At 39.1% G+C, this 22064-nt stretch overlaps 2 protein-coding genes, 1 long non-coding RNA gene and 2 other non-coding genes across 10 annotated transcripts; 4 read left to right on the forward strand and 1 right to left on the reverse strand.

Moving 5' to 3' along the window:
• Positions 1-184: 184 nt before the first annotated feature.
• Positions 185-8231, forward strand: prim1 (DNA primase subunit 1). Its single transcript, XM_003438973.5, has 13 exons — positions 185-475; positions 1295-1452; positions 1535-1641; positions 1733-1806; positions 1902-2038; positions 4925-4983; positions 5334-5443; positions 5562-5653; positions 5738-5870; positions 6452-6521; positions 6616-6728; positions 7740-7838; positions 7935-8231. The coding sequence occupies exons 1-13, from the start codon at positions 367-369 to the stop codon at positions 7952-7954; spliced, it is 1281 nt and encodes a 426-aa protein (XP_003439021.1). The 5' UTR covers positions 185-366; the 3' UTR covers positions 7955-8231.
• A 1262-nt stretch (positions 8232-9493) lies between these two features.
• On the forward strand, positions 9494-18493 carry naca (nascent polypeptide associated complex subunit alpha). 6 transcript variants are annotated; one of them, XM_005448629.3, is made up of 9 exons: positions 9497-9646; positions 10172-10246; positions 13169-13840; positions 17059-17144; positions 17350-17427; positions 17517-17663; positions 17838-17966; positions 18050-18172; positions 18370-18493. In XM_005448629.3, the coding sequence occupies exons 2-9, from the start codon at positions 10177-10179 to the stop codon at positions 18382-18384; spliced, it is 1320 nt and encodes a 439-aa protein (XP_005448686.1). In that variant the 5' UTR covers positions 9497-9646; positions 10172-10176; the 3' UTR covers positions 18385-18493. The 6 variants fall into 6 exon arrangements, with proteins under 6 accessions (XP_019205424.1, XP_019205422.1, XP_005448686.1 ...); XM_003438974.4 differs by lacking the exon at positions 13169-13840 and having other exon boundaries at positions 9501-9646; XM_005448631.1 differs by lacking the exons at positions 9497-9646; positions 13169-13840 and adding an exon at positions 9689-9714.
• LOC112843384 (small nucleolar RNA SNORD59) lies at positions 17197-17270 on the forward strand. Its single transcript, XR_003215715.1, has one exon. It is a non-coding gene; the product is annotated as a small nucleolar RNA SNORD59 (small nucleolar RNA).
• Positions 18225-18299, forward strand: LOC112843385 (small nucleolar RNA SNORD59). Its single transcript, XR_003215716.1, has one exon. It is a non-coding gene; the product is annotated as a small nucleolar RNA SNORD59 (small nucleolar RNA).
• Positions 18494-19207: 714 nt separating the features above from the next.
• Positions 19208-22031, reverse strand: LOC112843266 (uncharacterized). The gene is made up of 3 exons (XR_003215483.1): positions 21928-22031; positions 20681-20784; positions 19208-19408 (listed from the first exon to the last, which is right to left on the reverse strand). It is a non-coding gene; the product is annotated as an uncharacterized LOC112843266 (long non-coding RNA).
• Between the last annotated feature and the right edge of the window lie 33 nt (positions 22032-22064).

The raw sequence follows: 22064 nt of genomic DNA on the forward strand, positions 1-22064 counted from the left end.
CCTTTTTTAAGCTTCTAGGACTAATATTACAAGGTTAACTAAAACCAGAAGGGAAAAAAAGAAAGCCATTGTCAATGTTATAGTAACGTTTCGATGCAGTAATAGTTTAAAAAAATCTCATTACCCTGGATGATTTTGCCTTCGTTGATTTTTTTATAGCCTAAAAGAGAAACGGCTGCCTTGCAACTTCCTGGTTGTGGTGATGTCACTGACCTAAACTTGTGTCATTGGTTTGGTCTGTTGCTTGAGAGTTTTCCCGCGCTACCCTCGGCGTAAAACAACACAGTGAGCTGTCACGGTGTAGCTAGCGGCTTAGCAATATTTTACCGTATCTTTACATCCACAGCTAATTTTAGCTATCAAATAATGCCATCATCAGACTATGATCCAGCTTCTCTGCCGGACCTATTACCGCTGTACTACCGGCGGCTCTTCCCATTCTCCCAGTATTACCGCTGGCTGAGCTACGGAGGAGGTGAGTACACAGGCATGGAAACCTAGCATAAATAAGCTAAATAACTGGGGGTGTTGATCTGTGTTGTGTTATATAGGAAGCTAACGTGTTTTGTTAGGCACTAAAATGGTAGAATTATTCTGGATTTGACTTTCTTCCAAATTAGTAAGTCATCCTATACAGCCATTCTAGCTTCATGTTAATCCCTCTACTTTCATCAGTAAAGATTAAAATGATTTTGTATTAATGCATCCTACGAACACTGTAGTAATGCTGTTGTTTAACAGGGATGCTGAAATTCTGGTCAGTTACCAGTGTTTAGAATAGTGTTTAAAATAGGTCAGTAGCCAGTAATGAAACAAATGTTTGATTTGTTTGAATTGTTTTGCTGTTCTTCAGCACGTTATCATTTATCCAGCATAAACATTGCATTAGACACTCAGTTCATCTGCAGATAAATGTGAGCACTCTCTTCTTGACCTCTGTTGTGCACCAGCCATTATTGTAACTGCAGATGTATAAATATATCCACCTTTACTACCACTCCTTGCAGCTTCACTGTTACACCTGTCTCCCTCTCATTCACAGACATTTATTTTGTATTACGTCTACTGACTTTCATTCCTCATTTCAGAATGGATGGTTGCAGTACTGTAACATATGCTTATAAATGAAACTGTAAAAGTGCCGTTGACAGTAAAGACAGGATCCACTGCTCTGTGATGCTGACATGTATAACTATTAAGAGTTAGACAGAGAGTTAAAAATGCCCAAATACAGGACTAATGTGTGTGTCTTGTTGAATTTTTTTGTTTCTTTGTTTTTCTTGTACAATCTCAGTGCAGAAAAACTACTTTCAAAATCGCGAGTTCTCGTTTACCCTGAAAGATGACATCTATGTACGCTACCAGTCGTTCAGCACGCAGAATGAGCTGGAGAAGGAAATGCAGAAGATGAACCCCTACAAGATCGACGTGGGAGCAGTGTACAGCCACAGGGTAATTTTCCACACCTTACAGAGTTTGTGCATCACGGCAGACATATGTATGGAGTATGTTTGTCACTCTTTGTTGCCCACAGCCAAGTCAACACAACACTGTGAAGTCGGGGACCTTCCAGGCTCTGGAGAAAGAGCTTGTGTTTGATATTGATATGACAGATTATGATGACGTCCGAAGCTGCTGCAGGTAGGTTAATTATGTATTTATTTCCTGTCGCAATCGCGGAATATCCTGACCGTTTCATCGCCCACATAACACTTTAAAACTGTCATTTTAGTGCTGCTGACATCTGCTCCAAGTGCTGGACCTTAATGACCATCGCCATCCATATCCTGGATAGAGCTCTTCGAGGTTTGGTCATCACAGATTCAGTGCCAGGTGACAGCTTGTGTGGATTTTTGTTGAAATTCTCATCAAGCATGTGTTGGTTTTTGTGTTACTTCCAGATGACTTTGGTTTCCAGCACCGTCTGTGGGTTTATTCTGGCAGAAGAGGAGTACATTGTTGGGTGTGTGATGAAGCTGCCCGGAAACTCTCTGTAGCAGCGCGCTCTGCTGTGACAGAATACCTCAGCCTGGTCAAGGTACGAGTACTTCAACTTTTAATAGAAGTCCTTTGTAAGTACTTTCTACTTCCTAACTTAATCAATTAAAGTTTTTTGTTTCTTTTTTTTATAAACTTTAATTAACAGATGTTATTGGATATAACCACAGTTAACAGGTTGGGATTGCTAAAACATAATTTGAATGTATAACGCAGTTAGAGAAAAGTCAGTCTATTGATGCATTGCACATAAACCACCAAACGCTACTTGTCCTGCCAGACTACTATAATAAGATGTTGAACTATTATTATTATAATTAGAACAAAGTGTCGCACGTACATTACAATGTGCTTCATGTGGATTCATAGAACAGACCACACAACAGCTAGAACAGCATGCGATAGATAGACATGGAGTACAAATATTAAGACTCTTAAAACAAAATTAAAAGAGCATTTATTAAAACTTAAAAAAGATAAAACAAACTAATACCAGGGTTTGTATGGGTACTTGAAATCCTCGAAAATGCTTGAATTTTAATATTGTCTTTTCAAGGTTTGAAAAGTGCTTGAATTTCAGATGTGGTGCTTAAAAGTGCTTGAAACTGTATTTCATTCACCACAAATAACTATCTGACCGAATAGTTTTCTTATCAGATAGAGAAAGAAAATGAGTCGCAAAGTCTAAAAGCAAAATTTCTCCACCTGGGCTGCCAAGCACCTCTGCATGTCAGTCTGTTTCAATGTGTGACCCCGCCCCTCCCCCGGACAGTTGGGGATGAGTGCACTAACATGCCTGGAAATTGCCGTTTTAAGTGTTTGATGGAAATGACAATGGCAGAGTTTGCGCTCTCGAGTCACATGATAGGTGAGTCCTAGTAATTAATTTTTGAGAATGTGTACATATGTGTACAATGTGTACGTGCACATTTTTAAAACTATTATTATTTTGCTAGCTATCAAACTTGCTGGAGAAATGATTGAAATGCACTGAGTGTGATGTAGTACGGCAGCGCTATTATAGCAGTTAGTTATGGCATCGCATGGTGATTTATAGAATATGCTGTGAATTTGGCTAACATTACTTAGCAGTAGCAGTAATGTGAGTTACTTCACTCAAGTAAAAGCTTTAAACGTTAGTCCGATACTTAACTAGCCAACTTAAGGCTTAAGGAAATAATGGTAATAAGAGGGACTGATCCATATGGGCACAAAAAATAGCCACTTTTGTTGTGCTACCGAAGTTCCCTGGCTTTCATTCAAAATCTGTTTATTTTTATAAATTATAAATGGCTTCAAGCTCACATTGAGGCCTGTGGGGCACTATCAGCCACTGAGACAATAGACAAATTTGAGTGTTTTAATATATGAATATTTTATACTTTAAGGTTGCCTGTTTATTTAATGGAGATGAACAATATATTATAATTGTACCTAATAATATCACAGATGATAGACTAAATAAATAGATTTTAGGTAGATGCTTGTGCATTCTTAAAGTCTTATATGTTGAATTGAACTATGTCATCTGTTCAAAACCTCTCCCAGTCAGAGCTGTTCTCCAGGCCTGTGTTATTGTACATGGTGTTATTAGCACAAACACTTTAAAGGTGATCATTTATGACTTGAACAGTAATGCAGACAGCAATGTAGTTAAACTTACAGTTGGTTTTATTGGGAATTAACTTTAACCTGTTAGGCCTCCAGGGGTTTTCTGAGCTTTCTGCTCGAAAATGAAATGACCAAAATAAATGGAGTATTTCTCTACAATTACAAACTCTGTGTAAACAGTCTTGGTATCAAAATAAAGGTAACACTTGTGAGATGTCATCAGAGGTGTAAATATTACTGCAGATGTTACTATGTCAACATTGCTGTGACTCAAACATAGAAAAATGTGATATTTTTTTTTTATATCCCTCGCCTAATTTTTAAAAGTATTTTATAGCATATAACGCCTTTGAAAATATGCTTCGGTTCACATTTAACTCCAGAAAATCATAAATCAAAATATGGATATTACCTGTCCAAAGATTCATGGTGACGTAACTGCTCTAAACTGTTTAGTGTCTTTGCTTTGTTTGGTGTTTGTAGAAATGGTTTATATGAGATTTTAGCTGAGATTCAGAGGTTTCTATGGACACTACTCATGTCGGCACTTATATTCTGACCTCGTGTTATAACAGATTAAAGGTGATCTCCTCCCTTTTGCCCCCATTTTTTGGGGCGTGGGTGATTAACTAGTTAAAAAAACAAACATCTGTCTCCTATTTTTTGTGCCACATAGGAAAGCCAATATCTGATGAGAAGACTTATTAATTTGGCCTTGCTGTGTATTATTGTGGTGTTTGGTGTTTGGTGCAGTTTTCTTGTTTTGTGCGATTGATGTTTTTTTGTTTTGTTTTTTCTTTTCAAGTGGAGAATATCTCTACCAAGTTGATTTATTCACATTTGCAAATCTTAATTTTTAAGAAAAATGTGTTTTTTGAGTTTGTACACTATATGAATATAATGCAACACTTTCCTTTTTCAGTATTTGTCTGTATTTGTCTTTTCTATGTTTTAACAAAAGGCGAACAAAGGACATTTAAGTCAACCTAAAATGATTTGTTTTCATTTTTACATGGCCTTACTGAGGTGATGCTAAGAACTGGGTAATGTGCTTGAAAAGCTTGAAAATGGACCTTGAAAGTGCTTAAAAAGTGCTTGAATCTGACCCTGAAAAATGTGTATGAACTCTGTAATACAGTACTTATTGAGTTAAAAGATGTGACTGTTTTCCTTACATCTGCACAGTCTTAGGACTCTGATTTGATTATTAATCAGACTGTTGTCTTATTTGTTGTTTCATGAGTAGCATACTAGAGAAATTTATCTTCCTCAAATGGCCTGCAATGTTTGATTTTAAAAATGTGATGTTTTGTAGGGTGGTGATGAAACCGTGAAGAAAGTAGTGCTGACTGAACCAATTCACCCTTTTATCAGGTAACTGTTTGATTAATTTTGGTGTTAGTCTCTTATAGTCTGTGTCTGTGTTCCAGCAAGATTGTACCCATTTATTTTTCAGTATTTTTCTTGCTTTGCCTCTCTTTCATCAGCACAATCTCTGGACATCATTTTTAATTAGGACCATTTTTGTAAGCAGTGACACACTGTGTTCTCGTTTGCCTTGTGAATTTGCTAATTACTTTCACTGAGACAGCTGTCCTGGATTTCTGTGCTTGGGTGCAGTTGTGATCACAGTGATCACCATGTCTGGATACAGTGATCACTGGTTACACACTCTTGGGTTCAGTGCACTCTGTGCTTTTTAAAATTGTGCCTCTTTTTAACAGCAACTCTCTGGACGTGGTGAAGGAATATTTTACCCAATATGCACTACATGACCAGGACCTGATGGGAAGCAAGGAGTCTGTAGAAAAAGTGCTGGCACTCGTTCCTGAGGATATCCTTTTCTTAGTTTACCGCATATTTGCCGCATAAAGTAATTGATTGGACCTATAGACATTTGTTGGCAAAGACTTCAAAGATCTTGTTGAAAGTGACTTGACTTTATATATTACATGCCAGAAGCTACCTACAGCAGGAGTTTGAAAAGGAGAAGAAGCCTGAGAAACGTTGGAAACTGATTACGACAGAGGCTAAGAGGAAACAGGTTGGTAATTTTGCTCACAGTTTTTACATTGTTTTACACATTAGAACAGAAGGGCTTGTCGTCTTACAATCTGTCTCCCTGAAGAGCACTGCAAAGAAGGGCCAGTACTTTGAAAAAGAAATCATGCTGCAGTATTGTTACCCACGGCTCGACGCCAACGTCAGCAAAGGTGTGAACCATCTGCTGAAGAGTCCTTTCAGTGTACACCCCAAAACAGGTGAGCATACTTTAAAGAGGCTTGTATTGGAAATGTCTGGGTACTAAGAGTACATGCTAGTAATGTTAGTAATATTGTATCACACTTTTTGGGCAAAGGTGCTCCTTGGAGTCAAGATTATTTGCTTGTTTCCTATATTTTTGCATATTTGTCAGACTCAAATGTTTCAGATAATCAGATACATTTTGATATTAGACAAATATAACCCAAGTAAATATAAAATTCTGTTTTTAAATGAATGAAAATTTTAAAATAAAAAAAGCTTATCCAAACCTACCTGCTCGGTGTGGAAAAAGTAATACACTGGATGGATATAAAATATTGGCTTCTTCATTCTGTTAAATGACATTCTGTCATTCATATCAAGGTTTATATTCCTGAAATGTCAGGGAAATGTCAGCTGTCAATAAAGTGTGTCAGTATATCAATGTCAGTATATCAATAAAGGCTTTTTATTGATATACCTCAAAACTCAGAGGACCTTGGATGTTTTTTCTTTTGTTTCTTTGTCCCCAGGTTAATCTAATCTGACTTAAGTATGAGTGCATAAAACTGCATCCTCTCTCTCTCTCTCTGTCCAGGCCGCATTTCTGTTCCCATAGATGTCAGTGAATTGGACAAATTTGATCCCTTTTCTGTGCCCACGATCAGGTAATAATTTAATGTTTGGTGCTCTGTTGTCTGCAGCATGTGAGTGATCCTCAAGAAGACTGATGTTGTAACATTTTGTTTTATCTTGTTGTAGTCTGATCTGTGAGGAGCTGGATCGGCCCAGGCCAGGCGAAGAGAAAGAGAAATTAGGGGATGGGAAGGAGAAGGAAGACGAGAAAGATGCAATAGAGAAGCGCAAGATCAGAGGTGCTGGGGGAAAGAAAAATGCAAAGATCTACCTGAAACTTTTACCTAAAAATACACCTGGATAGCACATAAAACTTTGAAATCTTTAGGCCTTTAAATGGGCTGACATAAGGTGTTTTGGGGGCTAGGGTCTTCTCAACGGTATGATGTTTTTTTCTGAGTGTAAAGATCATATGACGTAAAATAATCACCCGCACTCTCTAAAATGCTCCTTACATAATTCGCTGAGACGTACAGGCCTAGTCACTAGTAAGCGATACAAAAAATTTGAATTCCCCTGCCAAGTGGCCAATGTTTGCTGGAGGTTGCTGACTGTTGCTAGGTGAAATTGTTTGCAAAGAGCGTGCTTCATCCAAAATCTTATGATTGTTGTGGTTGCTACAAGATCACCTATTGTTTGCATAATTGCTTGGTGTTGCAGAATTATGAAATGCATCAAAAACAGCCTAAAGATGTTGAAGGACCAGATCAAGGGAAGAGCTAGTGACATATAAAATGTTGTCATCTGCATAAAAATGTACATTTTGGGTAGCAAAGTTAATATTGTTTATGTACCTTTTGCCTTTAAATTAAAAGTTGTGCCTAACTGCTGTAACACAACATATCTCAAATGGTGGAACTTTTACTTTGAAGGTGATCATTCTCCATGTCTGGTTCACATCGCATTTTTCACAATTTCACTGCAAATAGTTGGTGAGTGTAAGTGCAGACAAGTCAGTGTTTCTCATGTTAAATATACATGACTGCATAATCTGCTAGCAACCAAAGCAATGAAAAAGCAAACTTGTAGCTAATTTCACTAGCAACTGCCATCAATCACACAACCTTTCAAAATCTATGTACACCTGAATGAATGACTGCTGCATTGGAGTATGACGTTCCCCCCCCAAAAATTGGAACTTTATATAGTAACTTTATTGTTACTATATTCATATTGTGTAAATATTTAAACATATCTTTGATGTATCTGAGTGTTTCAGCTCATGCTACTTTTGCTACTTTTCTTCTCAGATTACAAAAGAACCAGCCTGGCGAAGTACATAAAATACTTTGACCAGTTTCTGGATGGAATGGCTCGTTCATGGAAAGCAGAGCGTCTCAGAAAGAGTGGTGAGTTTCTTTTTTTTTTTTTTTTTTATAGATTAAACAGAAAATTTACAGCAACTTTTAATCATTTTGCTTTTCTTCCTTTTTTTTCCCCTTCAGATCTTCAGAAAGAATTCTGAACTGGATCATCAGAATGTGACACCTCAGAACAACGTCCTGTTGCCTAATGTCGCTAATTATGCTTTGTGGTGTTTTTGGTGCCGTTTTTCTACTACACATTAATTTCACCAGAATCTGTTTTATTTTCTTTGTAATAAAAGACTCGGTGATAAAACATTTATTAAAATGGTTTATAAATCCCCTATTTTTTACCATAAAATTTCTCAGTAAAGATTTATTTGTCTAATTGTTGGCTGTTTTTGTGATGAATAAATTCAGTATTTCTACTCTTGCAAACACATTGTCTTCCTTAAAAAAAAAAATTAAACAAAGGGTTTCACATGATTCACTTCATCCACTGAAGCTTAAGGATGAGGAGTCCCGTTGATGTGTTAGCAGGGACTCCTCTGCCTCAAATCTGTAATATTCAGGTTATAGGCTTTAATAATAACGTGTAACTATCCAGTTCTTGTAATGAGAGTTTCAGCAGTTCCTGTGAGTCCATTCAGTCTGAATATCTACTTCTTCCTTCCTAACGAATTACTTGCATGAACTATGCTGCAGTGCAAGATTTAGGTATTTTATGATTTCCGTTTTATGTTCTAACGTTATTTAACTAAAACGAATTTCTTTTCAAATTAATTTTCATCCTTCAAAATCTGAAACTCCATGGAAAATATGATTTACTCTTGCTGTTGTTAAACAACATCAGGAATGACTCAGGATATTATGTTTTAGTTGATGCACCACATTTCTTTGCTTATTTTGATTTGTGAGTTCAAAGATTTCAAGTTGTTTTCAACTTAACTGCTTGTTGATTACGGGAAAATGTTTTCTCAGAGATTTGCAAGTTTTTGTCCTATGAATTTGCCATATTTTCTTTCAAATAAAACAAAAATCCTCCTAAATTTACTTGTTTTTATGGGAAATTTAGCAATTTTATTCTTGTAAATTAAAAGAAAATCTCTTATATCTTATTTCTCCCTAAGTTGCTAGTTTTTTTTTCCTCAAGCATTTTCCTTTTTTTTTCTTATTTGTTTCTTGTACACCCTCCTAATAATTTTTTAAAATCTAAATCCAGGTTTTTCTCTGTTTTGACATGTTATGTTTTTTTCAAAATATGTATATTTTCAAATATATCTTTGCCTTCAGTTTTGGCAGGTGTTGGCCATTTCATTTCTAAGCAAGTTTTTTTCTTCAAACCTCAGCACCTAAACACAGCCCCTCTATTTTTTTTTTTTTTATTATTATTATTTTGCCTTAAGCTGCACCAATATGCCATAAAGGGATACTCTTTATCCCATGGGGGACAATAAATAAATAAATAAAGACCCAAACATTTTTATTCTTATAAAACTCTATGAGCCCAAAGCATTTTTTATTTTTTATTTTTTGAGATCTGACAATCTGAGAGAATATTTGGGTATTTATGAATTTTGTATTTGGGTTCTGGGGCTGTGGTAAATTTATTGATGTAATTTCAGAGATTTGAATTATTTCCTCTTTCACTATAGTACTATTGGAAATGTTATTACATTAAGCTTTGGGTTTTGTTTGTATTCCTGTGTTTCGCGGTAGGATAAAGCTAAACAAACGAACCCTGTGCCTTTAAATAACCCGGAAGTAGAAATTGTCGCTGAAGCGGATATTATCGTGAGGCGGAGGTCAGAAGTTCTCTCTCACAGCCATCTTGGATATAACGTCCTGAGTCGGTGAGTATCTCCGCTGATAATCCAACATCATCCAGCTGTTTTTCACTCAGTCCCACCTGAATCAAAGGGTTGGTGTGTTTATTTAGTGTAGGGCCGTTATATCCGTACAACTATTACCGCTGTGTGAGCTCTCTTCTCGGTGATAAATGTGTCGTTGTGCCGCTGATTACCGGCTCAAAATGGGGGAGCATGATGTCTTGCAGTCCGCTCACAGCCTGTCAGGGCCACAGTGAGTTAGGTGGCCTGAGATGAGGGAGACATTTGAGTGACAACAAGTAGGTCACTTTAAAGAGGGTGAATTTGGAGGAAAATGCGGTAGACTAGGTTATTAGCGGTGAGCTTCGCCATGCTGAGGCTAACTTGAGCTAACACTGAGCCTGCGGGCTAAAGCATGGGTTCATTATGGCCTGGTCAGCCAGTTATGACAACTTCAAGTCGGTGTATTAACCGTCACTTATGTGGGGGAGCTCATATGTCCCGACCTATGTAACTAACTAAATATCTAATCCTTATTTTTCTCCGCAGCAACTATGCCTGGTGAAGCCACAGAAACGGTCCCAGTCACCGAACAGGAGATGCAGCAGCCTCAAGTCGAGACTGGTTCGTATATTTTTGACTTTTTCACAACCTGCATGCAGTACTGCATTTTAGAGAGTGGGGTTCTGGATGAGAGGCTCGGGGTTTAGGGAGTTAACTCAGCTGGCAGGACCCTGAGTTGACGTAACAGGTGACTCACCAGCTGTGTGTTGGGGACGTCCGGCCCTAAAACACAGTTAATACGTGTGTTTGGAGCAGAATGTATGCCCACACTGAGGGGATTTGCGGCAGTAAACGCTAATCCAGGACCCCTTTCTTTCATTTAAACACAGGCTCACAAATGCGTGTGGTGACTTGCACTGATAGCTGGATTTGGGACACAATGCATGGTGTTGATTGTGGTTTTCCATGTGCACGATGAATGCCTTGAAAACCCACTAGGTGTGACAAAGTAGTGGCATTGTGTGTTGTGTAATTAATTTCATGTGACATTACAATTTTGCTTTAGCAGCACTTTATAAACCATCTATTTTCATTGAATAGAACTGTGGATTTAAGAACACGTTATACTCGTTTAGGGCAGGTTGTCTGCAGCATTAGTACGTTGTTAAATCTGCAGTTTAAATGAATGAGTCTGTAGCCTCAACAGAAGTCTATGCAATTTCCTGTTGTTTACAGCAATTTGATAAACAGAAGTGCATTATATGCTTGAGTAAATTTAGCCCCACTTGGGAAATTTTTTTTTTTTTTTTAAATTATGTCTGTCCCAGTGGTTTTATTGTGGAAGACACAAATATTTTTGGTGGAAAGCAGTGTAGGTTTTTACTGCAAAATTTTTGCCACATATCAAACAGAGTTTGGCCTCTGACTAAAGAATGCGCATCATGCATCAAATTGCAGAAGAAGGAAAAAGGCTCAGAAATTTGACTTGGACTGAAAAACCCAGACATTACAGCACAGACTTTAATGATGGTAATAAATCTGTTTGGTAGTATTATAAAACATAAAAACTGAGTAAGACAATAGGACTGTGAAACTGTATCTAGTTTCCTCATAATGCCAATCAAATATTCTGCCAGTGTAGATCTGTACCATATTTCTCATTTTCACATCTCTGACAACGCATGTAGAAGTCCTTGAGTCCACCATGAACAGACCGGTTTAATTCGTGATGGCCACGCAATATTATGCAGTGCAGTCACTCACTACAGCAGGGATTCAATGCACTACTGCAAATTCCACTAAAAGAATTTTGAAAGTTAGTCTGTATGCATTACACTAAGCCAGGGGTGTCCAACTCCAGTCCTCAAGAGCTACTGTCCTGCAGCTTTTAGATGCATCCCTACTCCAACACAGCTGAATCAAATGGTTGGATTACCTCTTCAGCATGCCATCAAGTTTGGAAAAGGCCTGGTAGCAAGCCATTCATTTGCTAAAGGTGTGTTGAAACAAGGATGCATCTAAAAGCTGCAGGACAGTAGCTCTTGAGGACTGGAGCCGGATACCCCTGCACCAATCCATTTTCACCAGAAAAAGGAGAAAAGGCAATTATAGTTATCTGGTGTTGTTGTAAGTCAGAGGTTGTTGATGGATTTGCTGTAAAAGCAATGAAAACTGTTCAGACTACATCACAATTCTTTCTCCATTTGTATCTTAAAAATTCTCGAGCTTCACTTTTTCTTTTTTAAAAGAATGTACAGCAGTGTCATTTTAATAGTTCAATTGTATGCCACAACATTGAGTATTAAAATTATGATTAATGCATCTATAGACAACTTTATTCATATACTACAGTTGGATTGAGAGCTCATGATGGGGGGGTGTGTGTGTGTGTGTGTGTGTGTGTATGTATATATATATATATATATATATATATATATATATATATATATATATATATATAAGTTAAATGATACAAGAAGTGCATCATTACTCTATTTTTTTTGGGGGGGGGGGACTTTTGTTTTATAGGGAAATCAGACTTGGTTTTGCTGAGAGCATTTGGTCAGATGACATAGAATGACTCAACATATGTTGATAGAGTGCTCAAAAAAGTTCAAAATACATTGATCTCAATTATGTTCCAAAGTTATACATTTAAAAAAAAAAAAAAAGCCATCTCATTGCAACAAATTTAAATGAATACTACTTTATTTTTAACTTTAAGTCTGTTGGTAACTTTTGTTGGACACTATGTAAAATACAGAATTGTAATTTTCATAGTGGTTTTTGTTATTTACTCTTTATCCATGTAATTTGATGTTTGTAAAGGACTAAGAGTAGCAAAGGTAGCGCTTTGGATTTATTTGAACATGCAGATTTAAGACAACAAAAGAGTGATGCTGCACTGCAGTCTTATTGTACTGCCATGATCAGTTTGGACTAGAGGGACCAATGTGACATTCATAGGAACACAAATTAACCATTGGCTGGAAAGGTGTAGTGGCTGAAGCTTTAGACTGGGTGAGTTCTGGATATTGTTCAAGATAAAAGCTGTCAGGTAATTAACAGAGACACATTTCATAGTAATGTTGCCTGTAGATCTGCTAATGCTGCCTGTACTGCTCTCCTCGTGGTATAAGAGTACTTTTGAATTAGTCAAGAAATGCTACTGAAGCAGTCAAGTGATCTCGTTCAGCGCTTTCTAAGTGCAGTCCTGTACATCGAGTCTTACACTGTGAATTGACATACTGCTGTTTCCTGTCACATTTGGACACTGCATGTATTTTAGGACTTGAGCACAGTTTGTTTGGTTTTTTTTGTTTTTTTTTTTAGCATATTTAACAACAAAAAACTGGGCCGATTGCTGCGACTTTCTCACATACACAAATCCTTCTTCACGTGTGGAGCACAATTTTTTTTTTTTCTTTTTTTTTTTTCCTTGTCGTGTTGAAGCTCATAGTCTTGGTCCTCAAATTACCACGGTGAATGCCCTACACCCCGTCACAATGTTCTTAGTATTGAATGAATTTCCTCCTGTGATAGCTGTTTCCACTGCGAGCAAGGCAATCCCACTGGAGAACCCCCCAGAAACCTCTGCTCAAGCTAAAGAGAGAGCCTCTGCAGAAGAAGCTCGCAGTCAGGCTACCTGTGACCAAGCAAATGGTGTAGCTGCAAACCAAGAAGTGACCAGGGAAATGGAAGCAAGCGGGTTGAACCCAATAGCTTTCTCACAGCAAGGGCTCACTGCTGAAGTAGCAGGAGCTTCAGCTGGTTTGGCACCTCTCAATGAGTCTTTGCAATCTGCTGATGCTGTGAGTGTTTCTTCAGAGTTGCATATTTGTGAAGGAGCAGTTACTGCTGGAGAGGAAAGTCAGTTCTTCATTTCAGCCGAAGAATTGACCACCCAAGAGGTTATGCTGACTTCTGAAGAACAGTCAGGAGTACCTGGAGAAAAAACCTCAGCTGATCCTAAGCTTTGTACTTCCGAAGATGGGAAGGCCAGAGATGATGCGGAGACTGTGGTAGAAGGTTTAAAGAATATGTGCTTGGATGCAGCTCAAGATGGAGTAGATGCTGGTGACGTGAGCATCACCGTGGATGCTCAAAATGAAAATGTTGACAAGACGGAGCCTGTAATACTTCTGTCCGAGGTCATTCAGTCAAAGGATGCCGCTAAATCTGAAGCCCAACCTGTTTCCACCCGCCACCTTTCAGGTGGGTTTATGTTCTGTGAAACCGGGATCACATTAAACACCTCTTATTTACTTTTGTATTTATGATTTATTTGGTCCCGACCTTTTCAATACATCTTGTTGGTGAGATTTTCTATTCAGCATGTAGTCATGATGACATTTTACACTAAGGTGCCAAGTAGCTTGAGGCTGCTGGCTTTTTGTAAGGGAGAGTTTCAATTTTTGGGAAGTATATCATAATTGACATAAAGTGTAGTTATTCTTTGACTTGTTTTGATGCAGTGTACTGTCCTTTTTTTACCATCCTTTCTATGGCTTTTTACAGATTTGTTTGCCTAAAGTGTAGTTTTTAAAAAATTATGGTAATTCTAATGCATAATTATGACCGATTTCAATAAAAACTTGGATTTAATTGAATTGGGTTAGTTTGTTTTGCCTGGTGTTTGCTTTTACTGGACGTACCAGTTCATTGGTGCTGTGTTTGTGTTGCGTGATTTTGTAAAATGTGCATCTACACTAAATATAGTTTTTCAGTGTGGAAGTAAAAAGTGTCTTGTACATTTTGAGTGGCTGTTTGCATCCAACTCAGGGGAGGTATGCTTTTTTTTTTTTTTTTTTTTTTTTTTTCCCCCCTAACCCTAAGCCAGAAGATTGGGTCTTGATTTGACCATTTAACCTGCATGAGAAAGACTTCCAATATCAAAACAAAAGGAAAACTTGAATCTTTTTCTGTTCAGCTACACCTCCTGCCCCAGCTTCCTCCCAGCAACCTGAGGCAGCTTCAGGCCCTCCTAAGCCCAAAGGCAAAAATGCCAAGAGTGCACAGGGTGCCTCTGCCCCAAAGGCTGTCCCCGGCAGAAGAAAGCGGTCCTCTATGTCTGCCTCTTCCTCTTCTCCTACCTCGCCAAAATCGACTCCCTCCTCTACTCCATTGTCACCTTTGCCATCTCCCCTTGCTGCCTCACCTGGCAGCTCCTCTGCTAATCAGGGTAACCGTTCGGGCCCAAAAATTGTCAAGGCTGGCAAACAGGGTAAGGCTAAAAAGGGAGAGGCATTTGTGCCTGCTCCTGTTCCCGAGTGCAAGGCCACAGGAGTTGATGAAAAGCCAACCCCATCACCAGGTGCGACTAAGGCTGATGCAGTGCCACCTGCTTTTAAAGTTACCTCAAAGCCTGCTGTTGCAGCACCAGTATCATTTTCAGATACTATTGCCTCTAGTCCTCCTAAGTCAGTTGATGTTAAAGCAACCTCATTGAAAAATGCTCCACTTATTGCATCTGTTGACGATGAGCTCCCTCCCCTTATCCCACCTGAGAAGCCAGTTAAAATGCCAGCTTGTGCATCTCCTGTTGAGAAACAAGGTACAAAGCCTGCTTCATCTCCTAAGCCTAATGCTGAGAGCTGCAGTTCTGCTCCTGTTGAGGCTACAAAGACACCACTTAAACTAAAGGCAGACAAGCCAAAGCCTGTTAAGGTTGCTGAAGCAGCAACCCCAGTAAAATCAGCTCCCACTGAAGTTACTAAGGTGTCTTCTGAAATATCAGCTGTAGCTGATGATGTCGCTAAACAAGCTCCTGTCAAAGCTCCTAAAGCAGGTTCCAAGACTAAAGCAGCAAACCCTGGCAAAGTTGAGGAGGTTGTGGTGGAAACCCCAAGCAAGCCTGCTCCTACCCAGACTGCTAAGCCAGCTCCTGAGGCCAAAACTGCTTCTGCTGAGGCTGCTGACAAAGCTCCTAATAAAACTAAACCGCCTGCCAAGGAAAAACCTGCTCCTGCAGAAACTAAGCCAGTAGCTGAGGCCAAACTTGTGCCTACTGAGACCACTAAGCAGGCAGCGGCCGAGGCCAAACCTGCTCCCATAGAGGCCAGTAAGCCAGCAACTGTAGACAAAGCCCCAAATGTAGCTAAACCACCCGCGAAGGCCAAACCGGCTCCCCCAGAGAGTGTGAAGGCAGCGGCCGAGGCCAAACCGGCTCCCCCAGAGAGTGTGAAGGCAGCGGCCGAGGCCAAACCGGCTCCCCCAGAGAGTGTGAAGGCAGCGGCCGAGGCCAAACCGGCTCCCCCAGAGAGTGTGAAGGCAGCGGCCGAGGCCAAACCGGCTCCCCCAGAGACTGCTAAGCCAGCGGCCGAGGCCAAACCGGCTCCCCCAGAGACTGCTAAGCCAGCGGCCGAAGCCAAACCTGCTCCTTCAGAGACTGCTAAGTCACTGATTGAAGCCAACTCTACAACCACTGAGGCCACTAAGGCAGCCAAATGTCCCTCCAAGAAGACACCTAAGCCAGTGGCTGAGGCCAAATCTGTCCCCAACAAGGTTCCTAAACAAGCTGAAGAGATTAAAACTGCAGCTCCTAAGGCTGCAAAGCCAGATGCAGAGGTCAAGTCTGCACCTGCTGATGTTAACAAGATAGCTGCAGCACCTAAGCCAGCTGAAGATGTCAAGCCAGCCAAAGTGGTGGATGTTAATGCAGCACCAGCTGAGGTTGCTAAACCTGCAAAACCAGTTGCAGACCCTTCACCTGCTCCCTTAAAGCCCACTCCAGTTGAGCCTGCTGTTCCTAACCCAGCTCCCCGTAAACTCACGTTTGCTGAGGCAGTTGCAAAACCTGCCCCTGTTAAACCTGAGGTTGAGTTAATTACTTCAACTCCTCCTCAACCTGTCTCGCCACCCAAACCTGCCCCCACACCTGCTAAAACCCCAGCCAAGATGGAGCCTGTGAACGACAAGAACGACAATGGTATTTCCTCCTTTCTCTCCTCTTGTGCCATCTGTTTGTTTTGGTTTTGTTTTTTTCCCCCACCTGTTAGCGTTCTGAAAGATGTTCAGATGCTTAAATATGCCTTTCTCTTACAAAGGTTAGCTTACGAAATAAAAATTAGGTTTGCTTTAGATGCTAAAATATAAGATGCTATTAGATTTTTGGCAAGTGTGCTCCTGGTTTTGGAATGCATTAGTTCTGTTGGGTACTGTTTGTCTAAAATGTAGTGCAGGTCAGGGCTGGTATTGTCATGTGTTGTCTAATCAAGTTTGGAAATGGCTTTTTTGGCCGGAAAGAGATTGTTTTTCAACAAAGTCCTGAGGAAAATTACTATAATGGTAATAAGATGAAAAAATGTGCTGTTTTGAATTGAAGTACTTTGTTCCACAACATTGGTGCAGCTTACCTTCAGATTAACTTTCAGGTGTACACATGTAACCTAAGTGGCACATTGTGACAGTTTCTCTCTTGGTGGTCTCTGTAGGATCCGGCACTGAGTCGGACAGCGACGACTCAGTCCCTGAGCTGGAGGAACAGGACTCTGCACAGACACAGACACAGCAAGCTCAGGTGAGACTTGTCTGGTTTATTGTTATCACTGGTATAGATGTCCATCATTGACTCTTCACTGATGATTTACACAGTGACTTTCGTTCTTCTGAGCCTACTGAAGCCAGCCTTTCTGTCCTGAGAAGAGATGAATATAAAACGTATCTAATTGCTGATTCTGCATTTACTCGTTGGTGTAAAACACTTAATGTAAATTCTACTTTAGCTTGCAGCTGCTGCCGAAATAGATGAGGAACCTGTCAGCAAAGCCAAACAGAGCCGCAGTGAAAAGAAGGCACGAAAGGTAACAGTCCCAGTTCACTCAGTGCTCTATAAAAATTCTGCTGTACATCTAAAGATTAGATTTGGTAAATTTACTTCCATTTCTTTCAGGCAATGTCAAAGCTTGGTCTCAGGCAGGTAACAGGAGTCACTAGGGTCACCATTCGCAAGTCAAAGAACATCTTGTTCGTCATCACCAAACCAGACGTCTACAAGAGCCCTGCATCAGATACATACATCGTCTTCGGGGAAGCTAAGGTAACGCGCCAACAGCAATACCAGTCGTCAGGGTTTGTCAGTAGAGCTGCTGAGTGTGTGTAGTCTTAGCTTTCTGTAATGCAGGCAAATGGATTCCATCACCGCGTTTATAAGCTAAATATTTTTGCTAAATGATGTGCTGACCTCTTTTAACTTCCTCACTGCTTTCCTCAGATTGAAGATCTTTCCCAGCAAGCCCAGCTGGCCGCTGCAGAAAAATTCAAGGTACCAGGAGAAACTGTATCAAACGTCCAGGAAAACACACAGACGCCAACAGTACAGGAGGAAAGCGAAGAAGAAGAGGTGAGATGCAGCTTAGTCAAGTGAAGATGGGCATGGCTTTGTGTTGGAGAGATGATTAATGTTTGCATTGATTATTTTCATAGGTTGATGAGACCGGAGTTGAGGTCAAGGACATCGAACTCGTCATGTCACAAGCCAACGTGTCGAGGGCGAAGGCTGTACGCGCCCTGAAAAATAACAACAACGACATCGTCAATGCCATCATGGTGAGATTTTAACTTTATCTATCAAAACAATTTAAACTTTACTCTCCAGCGCTCTTAAGTGATGATTTAACACAGTGACTTTCGTTCTTCTGAGTCATATGAAGCCAACATTTCTGTCCTGAGAAGAGAGCAAAGCTTTAAAATTATATCAGCTAATATTTACACATCCACTGACTTTTACTTTTGCTGCTTTGCAGGAGTTGACGATGTAATGGGGACCCTGTCGACGAAGAGTTGACAAAAGGTTGCTGATTTAATCCAAACTCATTTATACAATTTATACCCAAGATGGAAATAAAGTTGTGGCTTGATGAAATTAAATTTTGTTTCGTTTGTGGTTCTTTAGTGGGGAAAATGGAGCTCTGCTGTATGAGCAAGTGTAATTATTAGTCTGGTTAAGGCTGAGATAGTCACAATCCTAATCTGGAAAATGTATATATGTAGTGTGGGTTCATTCACCGATTTTTATTCAGATGTTTCTTACTAAGGCCCAGGATACAGACTGCAGGTTAGATTTAAAGCTGTTAGAGTGCTAACAGCACAGAGCTATAATTGAGACACTAGTTTTATTTTAATTTTGTTTTGCAGTAAAAAATCTGAAAACTTGAGTGTAGAAGAATGGTGGTTTTTTGTTTGTTTGTTTTTTTTTTTTTCAAGTGGGGGATGTGGATTCCAGCTCTAAGAAAACTGTAGATCTCTCCATGTTTTGTGGACTTTGTAAGACTGAAGGTATCACATTGTTCTAGGAAAAAATAAAACGGATAAATCTGAAATGACTTGATGCATAACTTCTCATTTGTTTAGGAAATTGCACAAAATGACAGTGAGTACTTTTGTCTGATCTAAAAGGATTTAAGGAAATTTTTCAGGAACTGCTGACACTTTCATTTGAGACAACTATAATCAAATTTGTATCTGGTTATGTTATTTCTACTTTGAATAGTGTTTTAATGTGAAATCAATAAGGTAGAACTGTTAAATTATTATTATTATTATTATTATTATTATTATTATTATTATTATTATTATTATTATAGTAGAGTACCAAGATGTTGGGCGCCTCCTGGGTGTGTCCTGCTGGGAGGCCAATACGTAGACCCAGGACATGCTGGACAGGTTTTTGTCTCTTGGCTGCCCTGTGAACACCCCTACTTTCCCCTTGAAACCTCAGAGGGGCTGGCTGGACAGAGATGCTCTGGGTTTCTCTGCTTAGGCTGATGCCCCCGCAACCCGACCCTGGATAAGCAGAAGAAAATGAAGTATAGCTAAAAGTAGTTGGTGATTGCAGGAAAAAATGCTGTAAAATTATACTTAAAGCATAGCTGAATTAGCTTGCAGATGACTACCAAGTCACTGACAGACTGAGCAGTGATTATTATGGTTGATATACATTCACCAGTGTTAGGTACACCTGTCCAACACAATATTTCATCACGCCAAGTGCATGGCAGCTCAGTGTATTTAGTTATGTAGATGTGGTCAGTGAGCCCATGACATTTTAACTGAGCATCAGATAGGGATAGAAAGGTGAATTAAGTGACTTTTTAACTGAAATGCTACATTCAAACTCAACATGCAACATTCAGATGCTAGGCCTGCCTCAGTTCTGGTTGGCAGGGTTGTTGTGATGGTGTGAGCATATTGTCTTGCCACACTCTGGGTCCAGTTAAGCATTGTTTAAACACCACAGCCTACCTATTGATGTTGACTGCGTCTGTCTCTTTATGACTACAGTGAACCCATCTTCTGATGGTAGCTTCCAGCAGGATAACACGCCATATCATAAATTAGATCATCCACACTGGGTTTTTTTTGGTTTGTTTTTGTTTTTTTTACATAACTGTACATTCACCACACTCAAATGGCCACCACAATCACCAGATAACAACCCAATACAGCACCTCAGGGATTCATATCAAGTTACCTAACAGGTGATCTTGCACTGACAACATTTGTAACTATTTAAAGACTAAAATTAAAATATACAAAATCATTAGTTCTAGGAGCCATGTATAAGTTACATCAATGTAAAAAGATATGTAATAAAAAATCAAAGACAATTCTAATATTGTATTAATGTTTTTAAAATCCAGCTTTCTTAAACACTAAATATGTTTATATTATAGTTTGTTAGAAATAAACCTAAATTTAGGGTATATACTGAAAGTAAACTAGGTTTGAAAGATTAATCCCATACAAGGTTAAATACAGAAATTATAACCTGATAAAGTTCCAAAGGCTTTAACTGAGAGAAAGGCTGCTTGATTTGAAAGGAAACTGCATGTTTAAAAAGCAAGATGAAAACATCCCATTCATAATCTCATCCTATAATCATCATAGCACATGTTTGCATGTTCCCTATCTTCCCCTAGATGAGTAGACCAATTTTGATATAGCTTTGCACAAAGACCGAGTAAGACACTGTGATTGCTCTCGTATATATGGCTTATACAAAAATTCTAAACAAATCCCACGATGGTACTGTACCATCCTGGCACTGTTATTTACCAGCTGTGGAGCCAAGGTCATGCTGGCGATGGGCAAAAGGTGGATGTGACTCCAGGGAGGCTATGCTTTCAGCCACACATCCATATCTCCACCCAGCTGAGCACCTATGGGAGATTTCAGAGATTTCATCAAAACACCTTTTGGGTTAATGGTGCTCCATGGTGCTTGGTTTTGTTTCCTTTACTTTTTATCTGTACCTCACAGCATAACTATAGACTTTTGCTGCTTTTCCAGCAGCACAGTCCCAGTGCTTGTGCTACTGTTGAACAATTTCAACATTTGAATTAGCCCGCATTTCGACATTTTAAACCGATTACAGGGTATTATAAGCAGAAATCGGAGGATTCCCATGGTAAGAAAATCGCAGAATTCGTGAGTAGCCAATCATTGGTGAATTTTTTTGTGGTAGCCCTTCCCATGATCGGTGACGTCAATGGTTCCACTTTTTCAATAAAACGCGTTTATTTTACCTGCTTTCTTTTCCCAGCTGTGATTTATATGCAAGACTTTATAAACAGAAAAAAAAATGTTGGAATGTAATGTATTTGATATAATGTTGCAACCAGTATCCAGTTTTCTAGACTGTGTTATCAACTTCAGATCATTCTTTGAAAAGGTTGAAGACTTCAAACCCTGCTTTACTCGTTTGACCGCCGTACTCGGTGTTCACCGTTTTTTAAAAACAAAACAAAAACAAAACTCATTATGTATTATTTATCTTTTAGTCTTTTTTATGTAAAGTACTAAAAACGTCTTAACAAAATTGTGTGTTGCTGTTGTTTTGCAGCTTTGGGGGGCTTTTTTGCGGAAATACTTAGAACTGGTTGTGGGTTTGACACTGCCACCATGTTGGTAAAAAAAAAAGAAAAAAGGGGAAAAAAAAGAAAACTTCATACTAAAACTATTCATGTCTTTTTACATGTTTTTAATTCTATATTTTTTATTGTATTTATTTTCTGTCTGTTTTATTTTTCCTTGAGCACATATTAACACAGATTATAATAAAGTAAAATTGTCGGGATATTAGGGCCGTAGGTGTTTAGACACTTTTTCTTTTTAAATATTTGTTTATTTAAACCACTTAAATTAAACCTGAAAGTGACCTACATCTTGCTTGATTTAAAAACAACTGTGGTGGCAAAATAAAAATAAATCAATTAAAAAAACCCGTCACAGTACTTACGGATCTATCTGTAATTTAATATTTTTGCATGCATTTGAGTTGCTAGTTGCAGTTCAGTACATACTACAAGGATCCTGCAGCTTCTTAAAATTGTTCATAAGCCTGGGTAAACCGTTTGAGGTGCTCGAACCGGAGTCAGGTTGTAGTGGCTTGCTATAGTAGTCTGCCTCTCTCAGATCACTCGCAGCTGTGGCTGAAAGC

This window comes from Oreochromis niloticus, linkage group LG20, assembly GCF_001858045.2.
Source record: "Oreochromis niloticus isolate F11D_XX linkage group LG20, O_niloticus_UMD_NMBU, whole genome shotgun sequence".
Taxonomy (NCBI): Eukaryota; Metazoa; Chordata; class Actinopteri; order Cichliformes; family Cichlidae; genus Oreochromis; species Oreochromis niloticus.

Excerpts from the sequence above, each read along its gene's own strand:
- prim1 (XM_003438973.5), top strand. The coding sequence starts at position 367 with ATGCCATCATCAGACTATGATCCAGCTTCTCTGCCGGACCTATTACCG. Across the intron at positions 476-1,294 it reads CTGGCTGAGCTACGGAGGAG|TGCAGAAAAACTACTTTCAA; the intron begins GTGAGTACACAG and ends GTACAATCTCAG. Across the intron at positions 1,453-1,534 it reads GAGCAGTGTACAGCCACAGG|CCAAGTCAACACAACACTGT; the intron begins GTAATTTTCCAC and ends TGTTGCCCACAG.
- naca (XM_019349877.2), top strand. The coding sequence starts at position 10,177 with ATGCCTGGTGAAGCCACAGAAACGGTCCCAGTCACCGAACAGGAGATG. Across the intron at positions 10,247-14,555 it reads GCAGCCTCAAGTCGAGACTG|CTACACCTCCTGCCCCAGCT; the intron begins GTTCGTATATTT and ends TTTTCTGTTCAG.